Source organism: Trachypithecus francoisi, unplaced genomic scaffold (assembly GCF_009764315.1).
Source record: "Trachypithecus francoisi isolate TF-2019V2 unplaced genomic scaffold, Tfra_2.0 Lachesis_group5, whole genome shotgun sequence".
Classification (NCBI taxonomy): domain Eukaryota; kingdom Metazoa; phylum Chordata; class Mammalia; order Primates; family Cercopithecidae; genus Trachypithecus; species Trachypithecus francoisi.
In genome coordinates, this window is record NW_022681470.1 from 68,699,735 (window position 1) to 68,721,281 (window position 21,547).

At 41.4% G+C, this 21,547-nt stretch overlaps 2 protein-coding genes and 1 pseudogene across 4 annotated transcripts; all 3 read right to left on the reverse strand.

Moving 5' to 3' along the window:
• Nucleotides 1–567: 567 nt before the first annotated feature.
• On the reverse strand, nt 568–20,890 carry NEK2 (NIMA related kinase 2). 3 transcript variants are annotated; one of them, XM_033196830.1, is made up of 9 exons: nt 20,647–20,888; nt 18,673–18,983; nt 17,609–17,826; nt 16,784–17,024; nt 14,478–14,560; nt 13,567–13,693; nt 12,402–12,621; nt 10,402–10,527; nt 5,801–6,674 (listed from the first exon to the last, which is right to left on the reverse strand). In XM_033196830.1, the coding sequence occupies exons 2-9, from the start codon at nt 18,766–18,768 to the stop codon at nt 6,448–6,450; spliced, it is 1,338 nt and encodes a 445-aa protein (XP_033052721.1). In that variant the 5' UTR covers nt 18,769–18,983; nt 20,647–20,888; the 3' UTR covers nt 5,801–6,447. The 3 variants fall into 3 exon arrangements, with proteins under 3 accessions (XP_033052723.1, XP_033052721.1, XP_033052722.1); XM_033196831.1 differs by lacking the exon at nt 5,801–6,674 and adding an exon at nt 6,689–7,037 and having other exon boundaries at nt 20,647–20,890; XM_033196832.1 differs by lacking the exons at nt 5,801–6,674; nt 20,647–20,888 and adding an exon at nt 568–638 and having other exon boundaries at nt 18,673–19,433.
• LOC117074888 (ribonuclease pancreatic-like) lies at nt 2,010–2,818 on the reverse strand. Its single transcript, XM_033196833.1, has one exon. It carries the CDS (start codon nt 2,727–2,729, stop codon nt 2,259–2,261), a length of 471 nt encoding a protein of 156 aa, XP_033052724.1. The 5' UTR covers nt 2,730–2,818; the 3' UTR covers nt 2,010–2,258.
• LOC117074889 lies at nt 3,231–4,333 on the reverse strand (annotated as a pseudogene).
• Nucleotides 20,891–21,547: the final 657 nt, after the last annotated feature.

The following is a 21,547-nucleotide window of genomic DNA, read 5'->3' on the forward strand; positions in this document are numbered from 1 at the left end:
GACCATCCTGGCTAACACAGTGAAACCCCGTCTCTACTAAAAAAACACAAAAAAAACTAGCGGGCGCGGTGGCGGGCGCCTGTAGTCCCAGCTACTCGGGAGGCTGAGGCAGGAGAATGGCGTGAACCCGGGAGGCGGAGCTTGCAGTGAGCTGAGATCGGCCACTGCACTCCAGTCTGGGCGACAGAGCGAGACTCCGTCTCAAAAAAAAAAAAAAAAAAAAAAAAAACATTTACATGTGTTTACATTTTAAAAGGGAATTTGAGAAACATAAAAACACAGAACACTTCATAAGTCACTTTATGCAATAAAATAGGCAATAATAACATACATTTTGGTGTAAGCATAAACATTCATATATACTAATGAAAGTTGCATAATTATATCAGTAATGAACAGACAAACCACATTCATAAAGAAATAGGTCATAAAGGGGCTGGGCACAATGGCTCATGCCTGTAATCCTAGCCAAGGTGGGAGGATTGCTTCAGCCCATGAGTTCAAGACCAGCCTGGGCAACACAGTGAGACTCCATCACAGGAGGCTGAAGTGGGAGGATTACTTGAGCCTACAAGGCCAAGGCTACATTGAGTTCTGATCACACCACTGCACTCCAGCCTGGGCAACAAAGTGAGACTCTATCTCAAAAAAAAAAAAAAAAGGGAAAGAAAAAAAAGAAATAGGTCAAAAAGGGAAATATGTAAGTGCATATCCCTACGGTTGGTAAATGTGTGCACCCAGTTTTATGCCTTCGGTCATCTGAAATCCCATAACAACCTAAGAGTCTTTTGATGAGATCTATCAAAAACAGGATGGGTCACTACTGCATATGCAGCCACCTAAAGAGCCAAGATGTTCAAAAATTCTACCTTTCACAAATGCAGATGTACAAAAAGGACATCTCTTCACTTACTGAGGATGCGTCAGTGTTTTTATGTACAGGAACAATGTTTACACACAGTCAATGCTGTGACAGTGTACTTCCATGGAGTCAAATTTGCAAAAAAACCAGAACTTTCTAGAAGTCTCTACACAAATTATGCCTCCAGTATCAGAAATGATTTGAAGATGAATTATATAGCATAGCAATTTGTAAAAAAGAATGCTGACAATTTTAAATAGTGAAAAAAAAAAACAGAAAACAGAAAAAAACAAGAAAATTTGACATATGAAAAAGTGTATTACAGGAATGGATTATGGGCAAATGCACGGAGATAGTCCGTAAGAGCTGGCCAACCTCCACAATCATTAACTGTATTTTAAAGTCTTGTATCACAAGGAATAGTTGCTTTTTCTCTTTTAGGGCATGGCTCTACTTGGAGAGTATGTTCACATTCATTTTCTACGTGGTGCTATTCTTCCTGGCATTCTTCTATGATTCCATGTACACTGACATGAGTGTTCCCTACTAAATTTCCCTATTTTCTGTGTCATGCTTCTGTGTTGTTTTGGGTACTCAGAAATCTGTTCTGCATGCATTCATTAGAGCACAAATTTGACAGAAACAATACTAGTGATCAAACAGCAACACCATTGTGTATTTTCTTTTTTTTTTTTGAGACGGAGTCTCGCTCTGTCCCCCTGGCTGGAGTGCAGTGGCGCGATCTCGGCTCACTGCAAGCTCCGCCTCCTGGGATCATGCCCTTCTCCTGCCTCAGCCTCCTGAGTAGCTGGGACTACAGGCGCCCGCCACCGCGTCCGGCTAATTTTTTTGTATTTTTAGTATAGACAGGGTTTCACCGTGTTAGCCAGGATGGTCTCGCTCTCCTGACCTTGTGATCCGCCCGCCTCGGCCTCCCAAAGTGCTGGGATTACAGGCGTGAGCCACCGCGCCCGGCCAACCATTGTGTATTTTCTTATCCTACCATGTACATATTTATTTTCAAACCAGTCAGTAACTTTGCTGGCATCTTCTGGCAAATGTGGCTTTAATTCATTAAAAGTTTCTAGAAAGTCATCAGCTGGAAGGAATGCCAAGGCAGGCGAATGACACATTTTTTCTCCATCTCTTTTTTTTTTTTTGCTTGCAACTGTGTTTTATTGAAAGAAAGAGTGGAGGGGTTAACATGGGGCCCACATCACAACCCACTCTTCACCCCCAAAATCACGCAGGGGTGGGACTCAGGAAAAGGAAGCATGAGTGTGTTGAATAGGAGCCCTAACTGGAGTTACTTCTTTCACAGCAGGGAAGGAAGAGGGAAGAGGCAGCTGTGGAAAGGATGAGGTTGAGGGAGGTGGGGTATCTTGCTGCTCTGAGCTTAGGCTGAGTCCTCCACAGAATCATCGAAGTGGACTGGCACATACGGGCTCCCTTCACAGGCCACAATGATGTGTCTCTCCTTCGGGCTGGTCTGGTATGCACAGTTGGAGTACCTGGAGCCGTTTGTCAGGCGGCACTCTGTGATGTGCATTCTGGAATTGCTCTTGAAGCAGTTGGTCTGCCCGTTCTTGCAGGTGACCTTTTCCTGGAAGCAGACATTCTGGACATCTACCAGGGGCTCGTGCACAAAGGTGTTCACTGGTTTGCACCGCCCCTGTGTCATATTCCGGCGCTTCATCATTTGGTTGCAGTAGGTGGAGCTGCTGCTGGGGGAACTGCCTGAGTCCATGTGCTGCCGCTGGAATTTCTCGGCCCGGGATTCCCTGCCTAGGGAAGGCTGGGCCCAGCCCAGCACCAGCAGCACCAGGACAAGCAGAGGGAGCAGCATGACAGACTTATCCAGAGCCATGGTGGCCTCACTTTCTCGGAAAAGCCTGGATCTGCAGCTTGGTGTCTGAGAGAGATGGAAGGCCAGTTTCTGCAATTCTCCATCTCTTAATACATACTGCACACAAGGAAACCCCCTTCCATCCACACCCCCACCCCCAGCTTTAAGAGACAGGGTCTCTCTTTCTGTCTCCCAGGCTGGAGTACAGTGGCTTGATCACAGCTCACTGCAGCCTCCACCTCCCGGGCTCAGACAATCCTCTTGCCTCAGCCTCCCAAGTAACTGGGACCACAGCCACACACCACACCTGGCTAACTTTTTAAAAAATTATTTCTAGAGACACTGTCTCACTACATTGCCCAGGCTGTTATGGAATTTCTGAGTTCAAGTGATCCTCCCTCCTTGGCCACCACGCCCATCTGGAAAGTGCATTTTTAAACTGAAGTTTTTTGTTTTGTTTTCAAGGTTACACAATAATTTATTGAGAGCCTCCCTCCTCTCCCTGCCCTTGCAGTCTCTAGGTCACTTTTTCCGCTTGTAGATTTTGTGCGCCAGCCCCAGAAAGATGGTATACTGTTCAATGAGACCCATAATGTGGCTGTAACTGTCATCCTCATACTGCAAGAACACGGCCAGCAGATCCAGCTCCTCATATAGTGCCTTCACCTGGGCCACCTTCTCGGCCTCCTTCTGCCCATAATTCTCCTTCAGGATCTGGCACTGTTTCGGAGTGGCCCATGGCAGACACTGAACCACCAGCCAGCTGCATTTGTTGTCCTAGATGTCAGTGCCAACTTTGTCAGTCACAGTGGAGTCCCCAAAGAGGTCAAAGGGATCATCCTGAATCTTAAAGAACTCTCCCATCTCCAGCAAGATCTTCTTGGCATTGACGTGTGCCTTCTCACCATCAATGCCTGTCACATGCATGGCTGCAGCTACAGGAAGGTAGAAAGAGTAGAAAGCTGTCTTGTACTTGATATTTGTACTTCTTTTCCATGAATCTGCCAAGATCCACATTGCCCTAGGGGGCTATGATGAGGTCCAGGGTCTGCCCAATCTGTTTGATAGGAACTCTGCAGGAAGAGCTCAATCAGTCTGACAGGAACTCTGCAGGAAGAGCTCCATCAGGTTCAGGTAATAGGGCTGCTCCCAGCAATAGAGCTTCAGCAGGCGGTAGATACATGCTTCCAGAAGCACAGCATCATTGACGGTATCCAAGCCCACGCCCGGCTTCTGATACCAGATCTGTCCCCAGTGGGTGAGGAATGAATCCGTGATGTCATCTGCCACCAGTAAGAAAGCTTGCAGCAGTTCCACACACCAGCCCACAGTTATGGCCCACTGGAGACTATCAGCATCCTATTTCCTTGGCTCCACCAGCTCCCGGAATGCTAAGCACTGTCAAACCCTGGTGATAACTTGCCTCCAATGGCATTGTACTCCAGGACCTCCTTGAGCTGGGCGATAGCATCTCCCATCTCTGGGTGCCCCATCTCATCCTCAGTCAGCACTCTAACAATCTGGGAGAAGTGCTGAATGAAATCCTGATTTTCTTGGGCATAATCATCTGATTTTTGGTCTCCATTCATTCTGAAGGAGGAGCAAAGGGCTGTATTCCTTGATGTGGGTTCCTGCTTCTAAACTGAAGTTTTTGTCATTGCTGTATCTCATGGCCTATCTACTCATCTAATTTTCTGTCGAATGCATTGCACTGAATGGAAAAAAACAAACTTTATTGGTAACACTTTGAAATTCACTTTTAGAAGCTTTGATGACGTCTAATTCCAAATCTGTTGTTATGGTTTGGGGATTCAATCGAAAGCTGTTTTCTTCTGCAAAGTGCAGCAAATCTTTAAATAATTGTTTAAATGACTAGATGAGTTCTAGAATCTTCAGAACCAACAGGGGCATGAATCATGTATAGCTGATAAAAACCAGTGGGGACAGTTTGAAAGTGCCATCCACTAGCCAAAGTGAAGCATGTGATCGTTTTTCTGTTAGATTTAGTGGTAAATATAAGCAGTCTGTCTTCTTCAACAGTCAAATCTCTAACCAAGAACAGTTTGGTTAATGAGTTTTGTGATGCTGGAGGAACCTCAATGTCGGCAAGTGTCTTTGGTTCACAAGGTTTGTCGAATTTTACTCTCAAAGGGCGTTTTTTGAAGGCAAGTGTGGCATTATTCATGAAGGAGCAGAAGTTGTATATAACTGAGTGATTTGGCAGGAGAGATTTCTCGTAATTTTCACCTGAAAAGTCGCTTTTATGATCTTCAAAACACTGAACATTGAGGAAAGATATACCCCACCTAGTCTACTGAGACTCACATATTAACCTCCTCTGGAAACACCATCACAGACACACCTAAAATAATGCTTTACCAGATTTCTAGGGATTCCTCAATCCAGTCAAGTTGATATATAAATCAACAAGTTCACCCCTTATCAACTTGATATCCATCCACATCTCTTAAACCATACTTAATGTGCAAATGAAGACAATAACAAGGTAATAGTTCTGCCTGACATGATGCGGTTATCCTGTATACAGCTGAAACTGCACTAATCCCTGCCTTGGAATTTGGCTTTCAGGATTTAAACATCTGGGATTTTAATCTTTTGGGATTGTGATTTCGGAAGTTCACAGGTTAGGGATTTTGATCTTTTGGGATTTAAGACATTAGGGATTTTGGTCTTTCAGGATTTTAGCATTTGAAATTGTGTCATTCAGGATTATGATCCAAACCCACTGACATTTTGTTGTCAGAGGCTGTCCTGTGCATTGTAAAATGTTTACAGGGTCCCTGGCCTGTACCCACTAGCAGCCAGTAGCACCTTACCCCAAATCATGACAATCAAAAACGCCCCCAGACATTGCCAAATGTCCCTTGAGGAGCAAAATCACCCTGTTCAGGACCACTGGCTTACATACATGGATTAGTGAGATGGGAGGTAAAGCGTCATACAGTTTAGGACTGGAATGCCACTCTCTTGAGCATCAGATCCATGTTTCCTTCCGTACCCAAGATGAAGACCTATAAATCATAAACACAACTCCCATCAACTAAGAGACCAACAAATGTAAGACACATAAATACAGGGAAACTAAAGAATTCTTTTATTTAGTGGGAAAGAAGTAGGTAAATGACAGCTCATATTCTGTTAAACAGAAAAAAAAAGAATGCAGACATCACAGTGATGAATTTTCACAAAGCTAATAGATTTGAACTACAGAGCAATGGAATATTTATAAGCAAGATGTCATGGTATTAATGACCAAAGTGCATCCAAATAGGTTTTCTAAGCTCAAAAACATTTAAAATCTCAGACTTAAAATTTAAATCTATACATAACAATTGTAAGCACACCACTCAGTCATTTAAAACTATTCAGTGACTGCTACTCCTGCGTAAATATTTTTTCCTAACATTATTTTCTTTCTCCCAAGATTTAGAATGTCACATCTCATGTTCCTACTAGTTATCACACACAAGATGAAAAAAGCCCAAGCAAGAAAGTATTTTTTTATAATGTGTTCTTAAAAGAAGAAAGAAAAATTAAATGTGAACATTTTGTACAATAGTTGCTGAAGAACAGCAAAACTAATTCCGAAATATCACATGTACTATACAAAAAGGCGTGGCTCACGGAACCAAGTATATAACACTACAGCAGTTGAATATTAGTCTTTAAAGGTTGGTAATATTACATCCTGTACACAGCTCTGTGTCTCTCCACCTGGCTAGCGCATACCCAGAATCTGTCTGCTTTTTAGCTGGTAATTTTTTTCAATATCTGACAGGGCTTGAGCCCGCAGCTGGGCAGCATGAAGCCTTTTCTTCAGATCCTTGCACTTGGACTTAGACGTGAGCTGACTCTCAGAATTCTCACTCCTCATGACGTTCTCTTTACTTTCCCCACTGAAATGAACTTTCTTCTTAATTACTGAGGATGGAAGATTAAGAAGTTCTTTAGAAGGAAAAAGAGAAAGAGCTTTGAGTTACCTGAACAGAGTTCAACTCCTTCATACTTATCAAAAAGTATTTGCTCTTATGGTTCACATTTGAAATCTAGGTACCTGTTTTATTTTCTCTGGGATAGGAGGTTAGGGGTGTAGGACTGGCAGAAATCAGCCTTTTAATCCACAGCATTGAAAAAATAATATTGGAATGTGCCAAAATTCAAGGAACATAAGTTTTATTCTCTTAACAACGAACAATCAATTTTACTCTTAAACACACTGAGTATTATGGACAATATAAAACTTTTGGAAATCAATGTTATTTATCTCTATCCTTGAAAATAAGTGCCATTCTATGCAGAACACCTTACCTACAGAAAAGTATAGAAGCACAGTTTGTTTTTTTTTTTGGTTTTTGCTTTTTGTATATTTTTTTTAAATAGAGAACACCTACAGTTTTGGTTAAATGTTCAAGAACACTTAGTTCAAAGCATCTTAACTCACCAGAAATTTGTCTCCAAACGAACCTAAACAAATTCAGTGTGGAAAAGATAAATTAAGTAAGAGTAGTAAAAAATGTAAACTATTCTTTTCACGGAAAAAATAAGTAATAATCATATTTACTTAAAGTGGCAACACTATTAACTGCTGACAGAATTAGTAGGGGCTGGAGGCCTAAACAGATTCTAGATCTTTTTATTTTTCCTCTGTATGTTTAAATATTTACTGAGCTCATAGGATGGGCCACTGTGAACCAAACAGGCCCTATTCTAGTAGGAGATAAACCAAACACAAATAAACAAGTACTGGTGGGGAATATTTGATGGTAATATGTGCTATTAGGAAAAATAACCCTGGAAATAGGGACATGCTGGGTGGTGGGTGTAATGATACAAAGCTTCATATGGTCATTTCTGAAGTAAGAAGCCACAGGGCTATCTGGATGAAGAGTGCTCCAGGCAGAAGAAATAGGAAAGGCTGGCACACAGATGCACTGCCTTCCAAGGTCCTGTGACTTCCTGCTTCATACATCGCTTCTGCTTCAAAGCAACTGGATTGCCTTTAGACCTTATCTCCACTGTTTCAAATCTATCCACCTTCTTATTACCACAAATACCTATACATTTGTAAGTCAACATTGTCTTATTGACGGGATAGTTTTGTCTTTGTTTGAGATGGGGTCTTGCCATGTTGTCCAGGCTGGAGTGCAGTGGCTATTCACAGGTGCAGCTATAGTGCACTACAGCCTCGACGCCTGGGCTCAAGTGATCTTCCTGCCTGAACCCCCAGAGTAGCTGGGACTATAGGTGCACCACCACACCTGGCTCTTAATGGGATAGTTTTATAAGAAAAAAGTGTTTTTAAAAAATTTTTTAAATTCTTCCATTAAATAGAATAATGACTATTTCATCAAATAAGAAAAGAAAATTTAAAAAAAAGATACTGCTGCTTGCTGTGATGATTTCAATACACTTGTGATGGCTTCCTCATGTGTGGATTTTATAGCCCAAGGATGGGGAGAAGATATTTCCAACTGTCCTGAGTTCAGAATGGTACCTGCTCCCCACTGCTATGATGCTTATCTTATAGCTCTGATGTGTTCACTACTTTCAGCACTCAATACTCTAAAATGTCTGCTTCTCCCAGTGGATACTTGATTCCTATGGCTCAGTTTAAATATTTGCCATGATTCACATGTAAGCAGATTCCCATACTTATCTGTGTATCCTATAAAGTAAAACACATCATGCTTACTTAGCTATTTTCATCTTTTGCTCAAAGACTATCAGGGCAAATGTAAATAAACTCTAATTGAAGAGCCATCCCCAACAGGGTCTTAAGTAATTTCCTGCAATGGGTTTGATGCATGAAATTCATCCAGGTATAATTTTCTCCTCATTTTATCACCCTAATCATGATTTAAGTATACTTTGTCTTTATGGATGACAGTGTGGAATCTATGAAAAGCCAAAAGAAGTATGTTTATAATATTGAAATGGTAGATGGCAATATTGAGAAAAAAGAAGGTATCTTAACACAGATGAAGCCAAAGTTTCATACAATCCTTGTTTCATTTACTTCTATCAGTAGTTTCATTTCTTTCCATCACTTGTTCACTACAAAGTTATTGTGATCGTCAATCTAACTTAAGTAGGGTTTTTTGTCTGTTCCATTTACAAAATGCTGCCAATGCTCACTAAATTGATCACATCTCAATTTATTAAAGATAAGAATAATAAGGCCAGGCGCGGTGGCTCAAGCCTGTAATCCCAGCACTTTGGAAGGCCGAGACGGGCGGATCACGAGGTCAGGAGATCGAGACCATCCTGGCTAACATGGTGAAACCCGTCTCTACTAAAAAATACAAAAAACCAGCCAGGCGAGGTGGCAGGCGCCTGTAGTCCCAGCTACTCGGGAGGCTGAGGCAGGAGAATGGCGTGAACCCGGGAGGCGGAGCTTGCAGTGAGCTGAGATCCGGCCACTGCACTCCAGCCTGGGCGACAGAGCAAGACTCCGTCTCAAAAAAAAAAAAAAAAAAAAAAAGAATAATAGCTTTCATAGCTTTCATATATGCTGTCCTACATGGAATAAGGGAGTTGAAAAAACTCTAAATTTTATTGAAAATTCAGATGCTTGATTTTTGAAACCAACAACTTTTAACAGTTGGCTTGTGTCCTAAAGAAATCAAGCAAAAAGATGTTTCACAGTTTGCATTTTACATAGAGTCAACTGAATTAGATTGAGAGGTTTCTATAAAATGGAGAATGTTAGACAATGGTTCACTGGTATATACGATAACCACATCTCAGTGCGGCAGAGTGAAGGGACAATGCCACACAAAGGCAGGACCCTGAGAAAGCTGAACATCTATATACCAGACTTTAAATAAAGAAGGAAATGCAGAGAACATATGTAGATATTAAACAATAAAATTTCCACAAATATGTGTTTCAACTTGAAAGGGTGTTAGCAAAGATCCAAACGTGACAGCCTATTCTGCAGGTGGCTTATCATGCCTTTTAAGACATGCTTTCTATGAAAGATGAGGCATGGCAGTATTAAAATTTTGATTTTTACTTGAAATGCAGTTTATCTCTCTGAAATCTGAAACACACAATAGTTTTGTAAATGCCCTAATTTTTAAAAATAAGTATCAGCCAGGCATGGTGGCTCATGCCTGTAATCCCAACACATTGGGAGGCTGAGGTGGGCAGATCATGAGGTCAGGAGATTGAGACCATCCTGGCTAACACAGTGAAATCCCATCTATATTAAAATTACAAAAAATTAGCCAGGCATGGTGGCGGGCACCCGTAGTCCCAGCTACTCAGGAGGCTGAGGCAGGAGAATGGCGTAAACCCGGGAGGCGGAGCTTGCAGTGAGCCAAGATCACGCCACTGCAATCCCACCTGGGCAACAAAGCGAGACTCCATCTCAGAGAAAAAAAAATAATAATAATAATAAGTATCAATTACTAAACATGTGGTTTGATAAGGTTAAGAAAATCAAACATGAAATTCTGTGACTCATTGCCTCAGGTCTATGAACCCAGGAAATAAATCATTGCTATAACAGAATTTTGTTTCCATTGAAATGCATATATTCAATGAAATCCATCTTAAAATTTGAGACTTTGTAAATGAAAAGGGCTACCTAAGCCACTTTGGGAGCAACACTGGTGCACATTTCTTCATTTGTAGCACCAGCTTCTGTTGACCGAGTTGATTCTCATACCTGGACTACTTGCCAGAGACAGGAACTTCTGTTCCTTTAGCAAGCTGTAATTCTTCAACAGATTTTCTGCTCTGGCCAGTTTGTCCTCTGCTAGTCTTTCACGAACACAAAGCTCCTGTTCTTTCTCTTTAAAAAGAGAATGGACAAAGAAAAAAAAATTAACAAGTGACCTTCACTAAACAACAATTTACATTTGGCAATCTTATCACTACTAGCATGCTTGACACTGATAAGCAATGTTTGGGGAAAGGATTCTCACTATGCCTCAGTTAACCTGATTGTGTTAGTTTTTAATTGAGTGTTTTAGTAGGCTATATGTTTATCTTAGATTTTCTTGAAAGGACTTGTTTAAACAAATACAAAGTTAGCTTCAACCTTTGGTCATCTTTTGTGGGAGTAACTCAATTGGGAAAACAAAAAACTAAAGCTATCTCTGCTCTTCACTGAAGATAGGCAACAGCTAATTTTCAGGACATGATCTGGCCTCACAGTACAAAAATCTTCTTTTTTCTGGTTGAATGACCACACTCAAATAAAAGAAAAAAAAAAAAAAACCGCAATTCAGTTAGGCGGTAGTTCATAGGATTAGTATTAATAGCAAAGGTTACTATTTATTCATGGCCCAAAATTCAGAAAGTATTCAGATTTCAGTTGCTATATGAAATTATGGCTGGGCAAAGTGGCTCAGGCCTATAATCCCAACACTTTGGGAGGCCAAGGCAGGTGGATCACCTGAGGTCAGGAATTCAAGACCAGCTGGGTCAACATGGCAAAACCCCATCTCTATTAAAAAATACAAAAATTAGCCAGGTATGGTGGCAGGCGCCTGTAATCCCAGCTACTCAGGAGGCTGAGGCAGGAGAGCTGCTTAAACCCGGAACGTAGAAGTTGCAATAAGCCAAGATGGTGCCACTGTACTCCAGCCTGGGCAACAAGAGTGAAATTCCATCTCAAAAAAAAAAAAAAGAAAAGAAAAGAAATTATGAAATACTAGGGAAAGTTATAAGAAAAAGTTTTCTTATTTTTACAGAGGTTTCTAAGTAAATATAGGTTGTACCTATACAGTAAGCATATCTCACAGGACTATATAGTATTTCATTATTTAAAGCCTGGATTAGGTATAAAGCTGCAGAAGTAAAATCAGGTGAGTCATGAGAGTGACAGGTTACATATATGACCCATCTCTCATCTCCTGATGTTAAAATGAAGAACGTCACTCTGTAGCTAACTTGCATAATCCTAAATGCTTGCTAGTAGCTCTCATCTTGGTGGAGTAGCTAAATTAGCACCTAATCAGTTAATACTCATAAGTCAACATTAATACCCACCAGAGTATTATTTATAGACTTAAAATATCTTGTATCTAGATTCTCTATTGAATTGCCTGAACAGACCAGGTGTGGTAGGTCACACCTGTAATTCCAGCACTTTGGGAGGCAAGGTGGGAGGACTGCTTGAGCTCAGGAGTTCAAGACCAGCCTGGGCAATATAGTGAGACCCCATCTCATTTTCAAAAATAAAAAGTTAAAAAAAAAAGAAAAGAATTGCCTGAATATATCTCATCTACATACTGTAGGGTTTTAGACCTGAAATTCTGTTGGCGTGGCCATTTCAAAAGACAAAAGTCATGGTTTTTATTATGGAAAGCAGCAATTTAAGACCTTCCTTTACAGTGGGAAAACATTAGGGTATTCACAGTAGAGATGAAAAAGAAAAAAGTAACTCTACAATAAAGTATAAGGCTATCGTGTTAGGGCCATCACAGTTAAGGCCCAATATTATATAACTAGCAACTGATCTCAGAGAAAGACGTCCCACATGAAGGTGCTAGCAAGCCTGATTATTAAAAATCTACAATACATATTTTGGTTTCTCAAGTATTTTTAAAAGCTTCTAATAAGATCTGTATGTATAAAATATTCTGCTCAAAGAGATATTCAGACACATCAAAATAATCCACTTGGTAGTTCTCCTTTGCTTTGACCCCCATTCAGACTTACGCTCCAATCTTTCTTCTCTTGCTTTGAGAGCTCGCTCTCGCTCCTGTAACTGAATTTCCTTTAGTTTCAGCTCACTTAATACAGGGCTGGAATCCTGCAATTTTTCTGGCTCTCCTAATTGTCGCCCTCTTCTCTCAAGATTTCTTCTTTGCTCTTCTGCAACCAAATCTGCTATTAAAGGGTTCTCGAGAATTTCTTCAACAGAAGGTCGATGGTAATCCTGGGGAAAAAAATACGCAGTATATAATCAGATTGCGTAACAGAAGAGTTCTCCTAAGACAGCAGTTAAAATAAAAGGACATATATGTATTTCCAAGACAAAAGAAAGGACTCCTTTATGGCTAGGTCTTAAACACTTGGAAAAATAAGTTCACTGGTGGTTTTAACCCACGAGGTTCTGGGTCCACAAGGTAATGCAGATGTTAACTTACCTTTTTTCCCTTTTCCCCTTTTCACCTTTCTAAGAAGGTTCAATCCCTAAAGATTGGTACATCTTGTGCTGATGCTTGGTAGCACTGCTAGAGTCTGTTTTAGGGGAAGTACTGTCCTTGCATCTCTAAACTACATTTAGCAAGATACTCTCTCACTGACTCTCAATCCTGTCATTTCATCTATACCTTGTCTGTGATCCTGCAGCATTTTCCTTCTCTTATGTCAGCCTGATCCCCAGAACATCTCCTTCCCCATTCTATAGCCAGAGTTTTTCCACATGATCTCTTTATTGATTTTCCCTCTGCTTTTTAGCTTTCCTCCCTCCACCCTCCATCACCCCTCCCCTTTTTCTGGTCTCTAATCTCTCAATTAGAGCTAGAGGCAGAGTAATAAAGTCTTATCTCTGGCCCCTTCCCTCACCACCTGCCACTGTGAGGTAGGCAAGGACAAGGGGAATGAGGATTTGAATTCTTTCTGCAATCTTTCCTTGCTACCAACCCATCTGTTAGCATGGCAGAGTGGGCGGAGAAATAAAGAAAGCGCAGAAGGTGGGCCAGCAAGGATGTGCAATTTGCCAAATTTACATATGTTTTCACTGTGTTAACACAGTATATTTAGCTAAGAAACTATATTTAATGTTTCCTGAGTCTCCATTGATCTACAAGAGAGAATGTATGTTCCAACACTTAACTGACAGCTAGAAACAGACAATATATCATCTTATCATCTTTACCTTTAAGTTTAACATCCTCGTAATAATTCCATTCAATTCATCAGAGTAACGGTATGGAATTCGCCTGAATTTGCCTTCTCTGATTTTCCCAGCGAGTTCTTTCTGGCTAAAAGCTGTAAATGGAGGCCTGGGATTAAAAAAGAAGAAGGAAAAGACGACGAAGACATTTTCAAATTGTAAAAATGAAAATATACAATAGGAACTAAATCAAAAGCACAGTTTAAGCTCCAGTTTGTATTTAAGTTTCTACTTGTGGGATTTTCTTCTTATAAGTAAGTTTCCCAACCTTGGCACCATTGAGGTCATATAATTCTTTGTTGTGGGGGGCTGTCCTGTGCATTATAGGTATTTTGTAGCCTCGCTGCCCTGTATCTCTAGATGCCAGGAGCACTCCCCAGCTGTGATACCTAAAAATTTATCCAAACATTGTCAAATGCCCCGCAAGAGGCAAATTTGCTTCCCTTATCCCTGGTTGAGAATCACTGCACTACAGATTAGTTTCAAAGGGAAAAAAATGAAAAGAACAACAAAGGAAAAGAACTGGAGCTCTTCCCTGCTCTAAAGATCCCCAGATCTCTACCCTGGTCTTGTTTCATTTCTTCCACATCCTTACAGTAGCTTTACCTTACCTGCCTGACCTATGTGTTCTCCCTTGAGCTAAGTGTCAATCTAACAGGAAAGCACCTAACCAGCCAAGACACTTGAACAGTCAAGACCCAGCCTCATGGCTTACAGTTTTAATTTGTGAGTAGTTTCTTTTAGCCTGTCCATCTACCTTAATTTTAGCCAAGGTACAATTCTTTCAGACTTGAATATACTTTCATTAGCGTGGAAGCTCAAAAAACTAGACCCAGTGATATGTGACAAACAGTACAAACCTTAGACGAGGAATCTGTCTTCATCATACTTACATTAATGCACATAATTCATACAGCAAACAGCCCAGTGACCAGATATCTGATTTCTCATTGTAGGACATGCGATTCATTTGTTCCTATACAGGGAAAAAGGGTAAGAAAGTGGAAGGTGTTAAGAGTTTATTTTGTTTTGAAATTTATAAAACACATTAAATTACTCCTGAGGTAAAAACAGAACTTCAAAGTTTTTAGCTTATACTTTATCTTGAAATTTATAATGGAAAAAAAAGGCAATGCTGTTGTCCCAATACACTGTCATATATAATTCATTCACTCATTTTTCATTCACAAATGAAAGTGATTAGTATAGACTAGGCACTGACAATTCAGAGGTGAATATGACAGACTTCTACTCTCAAGGCAAATTAAGAAACACCATTTTAAAAGAACTAGAGAAAATGTAAGAATAATCAAAATATGTATCTAGTCCACATTTAAATGGATATAGACATAAATAGTTAATTGAATTACCCATTTATATTTTTTCTTAGTCCACTGCATACATCACAGTAGTAACTAATATTATCGTTACCTATTTTATTGTTTGCCTTTCTTCCACATCTACAGTAACAACAGCCCACCAGAGCTCTTATTCTTAACAGAGGGAACAGAAGCAATCTCTAGTGGCTGGTTAGTGTTTTAAAGTCCAACTGGTGAGTCTGATGCCACTTTTTGACAATCAGTGCCTTAGGGAAGCTGAACCACTCTAATTACAAGGGCAGGAGGGAAAAGGAACAAACGAATAGGTTTCAAGCTTTCCAAGAACCACTTCTGGATAATTGTCCTTTATGTTAAAAACATTCTATTTGGAATTTGATACAGTGAGAAAATGGTACTGTTCTGGCCATTCTTAGTCAAAACCAAAATCATTAATTTACAAAGTTTTATACTACAGTCAGATCTGTTAACATAATTTATAAAGATCTGGAAAATCCTAGAAAGGTGAACTACTAAAATACTAATAAATATTTCTTCATCTTTATCTGTTCAGATGTCATATACTAACACATTAGTGCTATCACAATTGACTTAAACTTTTTAAAAGCCGTCAGGCAACATCTAACAACAGCCATAAACTGTTTATACCTTTTACCCCAGCAATTTCATTTTATGAGCAGCATGTCAAGGAAATAACCAAAAAGAAAGAAAGAATAATTCATACAAAGATATGCAGAACAGTACTTCTAAGAATGGTAAAACATTTTGGAAACAAAATACCCAGCAATAGAGGTAATTGGTGAGTGGATTCAGCAAGATATTTCAGGAAAAGGCAACAAAAAAATAACACAGGGTACAAAAAGTTACATTGTAAAAACATGCTATCTGAGTGAGCAAACTTCCTGAGCTCTGATTCTGCATGCACAAGAATCATTTACAGAGTCTGTTAAAATGCAAAGTGTAAAATAAAAAGTACAATATTGAAGAAAAAAACAAAACAAAACAGAGTTTAAGAACCTACCCAGAGATCGAAATTCACTCGATGGATTTGGGTTTGGTTTGGCACCCAGAACTCTGCATTTTAAACAAACACTCCAAGTGAGTCTGATGCAGATGACCAGGACCTACACATTGGAAATAGCTCTTGAGGGCAGGGACAAAATCCATTTCATTTTTGTAATCCTTGAGTTTAATGCATTGTAGTCATTCCATAAAAGCTTGAACTGAATATGCTTTAATTTGCATGAATGCTCAAAAAATTGAACCCAGTGAGAGATGACAAACAGTGCAAACCTTAGACTAGGAATCTGTCTTCATCGTACTTACATTATTGCACATAACTCATGAAGCAAACAAAAACTGATATAGACTTTATTGGTCTGGTGGTCCATGTGGAAAAATATAACAGTATTTTCAATTCTTGGCTACTAGATATTACTAAACAAACAAACAGAAAACTCAATTTCCCTGCTTCAGAATGCTTAACATTAAAAGATGTTTTGGCTGGGAGCGGTGGCTCATGCCTGTGGCTCACACCTGTAATCCCAACAATTTGGGAGGCTGAGGTGGGCAGATTGCTTGAGGTCAGGAGTTGTGACCCTGACCAACATGATGAAACCCTGTCTCTACTAAACATACAAAAATTAGCCGGGCATGGTGACATGCACCTGTAGTCCCAGCTACTCTACTCGGGAGGCTGATGCAAGAGAATCCTTTGAACCCGGGAGGCAGAGGTTGCAGTGAGCCGAGATCGTACCACTCCACTCCAGCCCGGGCGACAGAGCGAGACTCTGTCTCAAAAACAAACAAAAAAACAAAAATAAAAGATGTTTTAAAAAGTATCTAAATTCTGAAATACTTACAGGAGACATGTAATAAGGTGTGCCAACAAATGTTTTTGCAAAACTCGTGTCGTGGTTTAATATTCTAGCTAGCCCAAAGTCTCCAAGCTTGACGTTTTGCTTGCCATCCAGGAAAACATTGGCTGGTTTCAGATCCCGATGCAATACAGTATGACCACCATCACTTCGTCTGTGGCATTCCTTCAGGGCCAGAGTCAACTGAGTCATCACTCGAAGAACAAACTCTTCATCTAAGTATTGCCTGAAACCAAAGCAGTTATATAGCATATAACTTCTAAAAAAAAAAAAAATCATTGCCAAGATGGGATGATATAAATTATCCAGTGTACTAATAGGGAAATTATTTATTTATTTATTTATTTATATTTTTTGAGACAGAACCTTGCTCTGTCACCCTGGCTGGAATGCAGTGGCACGATCATGGCTCACTGCAGCCTCGACCTCCCAGGCTCAAGCAATCCTCTTGCCTCAGCCTCCCAAGTAGCTTGGACTACAGGCACATGTCACCATACCTGGCTAATTTTTGTAGAAACAGGGTCCTACTATGTTGCCCAGGCTGGTCTTGAAATCCTGGACTCAAGTGATCCTCCTGCATCGGCCTTCCAAAGTGTTGGGATTACAGGTGTGAGCCACCACACTCAGCCTATAGATTGTTATTTTGATATAAAACATGGGTGTTGATTCACCGGGAATTTTCTAAAGTACTATGGACCTACCAAACAAATACAAGTACACTCTTCCATATTACTGATCCTAAAACAAGATGCTTAAAATAAATGAAAGTAGACCTAATTTCAGCTTACATTTTTAAAAGATTACGCTTACCTTTCCTTGGTTCCCTTTGTAATTACACTAGCCAGATCCCCTCCTTCACAATATTCCATTACAATGTACAGTGTTGTGTTGGTCCGGTCAATAATTCGATCATAGTAACGAACGATGTTTGGATGCTTCAGTTCACGAAGCAAATTCACTTCAGAAACAAGCATCTGTTTCTCAGTTTCTGTCATGGAGCCATAGTCAAGTTCTTTCCAAACTAATATCTAAAATAAGAATTTCCAAGGTATGAATGAACTCATTACGCTCAAAAACAAAGAATGAAAGTTCCAAGATTTAAAAATCACCTCCCTTTTAATTATATCCTACAATCAAGGTCATTATCTAATTTAGTTCAATGAACTTAAGGAACTGGGAGTTTACTTCCATAATCTTCCAATTTCTAAGCAGTAAATGATGCTGTAGGGAGATAAAGGGGAATGAGGCACATGAGGTCTCCCCCAAACCCCACCCTCAGTTGGTTAGTGGGAAGTTGGCAAAAAGGTACTTTAGTCAAAATTGGGGTGGAGGTGGTCAAAGTCCCTGCCCCATTCCACCCCCGTCGTGTTTTCCCAGGATGAGACACCTTGGTAAAGCAGCCAGGCAGTTTCCTTTTACTTTCTGTAAAAGGTCTACCTATATACATTGGGAAATATGAATCCAATAATCCGAATAATGGGTATTTTGAGGGAGTCTGACTGCAGATACAAAGCTTCGGGTTCTGGTGGTCCTGCCCCTTTCTTGTGTCTGAGAGGGCCACTCTTAGAGCTCTAAAAACAGCTCAGGAGTTAGCTACGTTTCATCAATGGAAGGTCCTTAGCAACCCAAAGCAGGAGAAAGAGAGAAATGGGGAGAGAAACGGGAAAAGATGGAAATACGTATATCAAAAGATGCGGTCTCCCATCCTTTAAGCGACCCAGGACAGGCTGTCAGATGCAGACCCAGTAAAGACGACTGAGTCTTCCGGGCACCCACTCCCCCAGCCCTCTCGGTTCCCTTCGGTGGCGCAGGGCGCTCGCCCCGGGGCGACGAAACCTAAGCAGGGGCGGGCACAGGGAAGGGCCCATGCTCACCTTGCCGTCACTCTTCCTCCGGATCTTCTGGCAGCGGCCATAGGAGCCTGTGCCAATGGTGTATAACACTTCATAGTCCTCAGCCCGGGACGGCATGGCCGGCCAGTCGCCAGAGTCGCGCTGCCTCACGCACGTTGCGCCCCTAAGTGCGGGGCTCCAGGGACCGGGAACGGGAGCTTCAGGGACCAGCACGGAGAAGCCCCCAAGCAGCGCTAACCCTTCACCCCTGCCTTCGGCCCCGTTTAACTGTCGCGGGCCCTGATCTCGCTGTCTATTGGCAGGCGGTGGGCCCGCTTCGCCTCTCTGATTGGCTAAGAAGAACACAACAATGCCCTAGGCATCTTGGGAAAAGTGTCACTAGGCAACCGCGTCGGCGTCTGCCTTTAACCTGTGGGAGCAGGGGGCGGAGCTAAACCAAAGGGAGGGCGGGAGAAAGGAAGCGGCAGCAGGCGCCTCTTGGCGACTCTAACCCTCTGGTAGAGATCGTCAAGGTAACCGAGATCGAGGGACCTCCCCTCAGGCTTCTTTGCACACAGCTTCCACCAAATGCCTTCTGACCTTTGCACTCTGGCCCCTCACACTACCTACTCTCCCCGGAACATGCCTTCCTCGCTCAGGTTCCAGTACCCTGAACCTGGGTAGGGTCACGTTGAGGACACGCTGAGAGCTGAATACAAATTAGAAATTAGACTGGGCGCCGTGACTCACCCTCGCCCGTAACCCTAGCACTTTGGGAAGCCGAGGTGGGTGGATCGCTTGAGCCCAGGAGTTCAGACCAGCCTGGGCAACATGGCAAACCTCGTCTCTACTGAAAATACGAAAATTAGGCCGGGCGCTGTGGCTCACGCCTATAATCCTAGCACTTTGGGAGGCCGAGGCGGGCAGATTGCTTGAAGCCAAGAGTTTAAGACCAGCCTGGCCAACATGGCGAAACCCTGTCTCTACTAAAAATGAAGAAAAAAAAAATTAACCGAGCATGGGGGTGCATGTCTGTAATCCCAGCTTCTTGGGTGGCTGAGTCATGAGGAACTGCTTGAACCCAGGAGGCAGAGGTTACAGTGAGCCGAGATTGCGCCACTGCACTCCAGCCTGAGTGACACAGTGAGACCCAGTCTCCAAAAAAAAAAAAAAAAAAAAGAAGAAGAAGAAATGAAGAAGAAGAAGAAGAAGAAATGTAGAAATACAGTCGCTCTCTGACCAAGCACTTTACACGTCTTGTCCCGTTTATGTGTGCCAAACACATAATTCCCGTTTATGTGTGCCAAACACATAATTCACCCTCTTGACAATACTTCATTGAACACAGATTCTCTTTTAGGCACCCACACAAACCAACTCCCAGCTTACCCAGCCAAATGAACAGTCCCATGTTTACCAGGGAAGGAGCACCTAGAGGCCTCCATCCAGGGCTTGTTGGAGGAATACGTACATTACCAGAAAGCTAATAATTTGGCAATGCATAAACAGGCCAGTTTTCTTTAAATATCTGTTCAGCATAGGATTAAAAGAAACCTGATTTTCTATTAATAAGAATTTAAAAGCTCTTTATGTTAAAATAAGGGACTTATTACATGCACTGAATATAACATAAGATAACTGGAATTGCCAACCAGGAGAATTTTTAAATTAACATTCAAGGGCACTGTCTTACCTCAGGGGAATAGGACCAATTTAGGTTTCAAAAGTTATGTAAGGCACTGCAGATGGCTATGTTAATTAGCATCATTTTTTATTTTTGTGCCTCTTATAGATTGGCATCAATAGAGCTTGCTGTGGTTTGAATGTATCCCCCAAAGTTCGTGTGTTGAAAACTTTATCCTTAATGCAAAAGTGTTAAGAGGTGAGATGTTTAAATTGATCGGGTTATGAGGGCTACACCCTCACGAATGGATTAATGTAATCACAGGAGTGGGTTATCTTGAGAGTCGGTTGGTTATAAAAATGAGTTTGGCTTTCCCTTACTGTTTCTCTTACCTTGTGATGTCTTCTGCTATGTTGTGACCCAGAGAAAAGGCTACTGCCAGATGCTACCTGTTGATCTTGGACTTCCTAGCTTCCAGAACCATGAGCCAAATAAACTATTGTTTATAAATTGCCCAGTCTGTGGCATCCTGTTATAGCAACATGAAACTGTATAAGACAGAGCCCTGGCCGGGCACGGTGGCACACACCTGTAATCCCAGCACTTTGGGAGGCAGAGGTCGGTGGATCACGAGGTCAGGAATTCAAGATCAGCCCAGCCAAAATGGTGAAACCCTGTCTCTACTAAAAATACAAAAATTAGGTGCGATGGCAGGCACCTGTAATCCCAGCTACTTTCCCAAAGCTGAGGCAGGAGAATCTCTTGAACCTGGGTGACAGAGGTTGCAGTGAGTGGAGATCACGCCATTGTACTCCAGCTTGGGCGACAGAGTGAGACCCTGTCTCAAGAGAAAAAAAAAAAAAAGAAAAAAGAGCCCTTTGGTTATCCTGCCCCAAATCCAGTCCTGCACCTTCTCTCTGGCCACTTCTGCTTTTGCTCTAAACGCACACTTTCTCAGTTCCTCACCACCACCACCATCTTTGCACCTGTGATTGCATTTGCCTAGAATACCGTCCAACCCACTTCCTTATCCACTCCAGTCATGTCTGCCTAGAGGACATAATGTGTCCTTCAAGATTCAATTCCAACTTTCTCTCCTGAAATCTGAGAAGCCTCTCTGGTATACTTGGACAGTCAATCCTCCATCTACAGTGTTCACAGACCACTTTATACATAAATCAAAACTTTTCATTATTTGTTTACATGGGTCTCACAGTAGCTGAACTCCAAACTGCTTATAGCCAGCGTAAGTCCTGTAATAGAGAAGGCATGCAATAAAGCTTTGTTAAATAA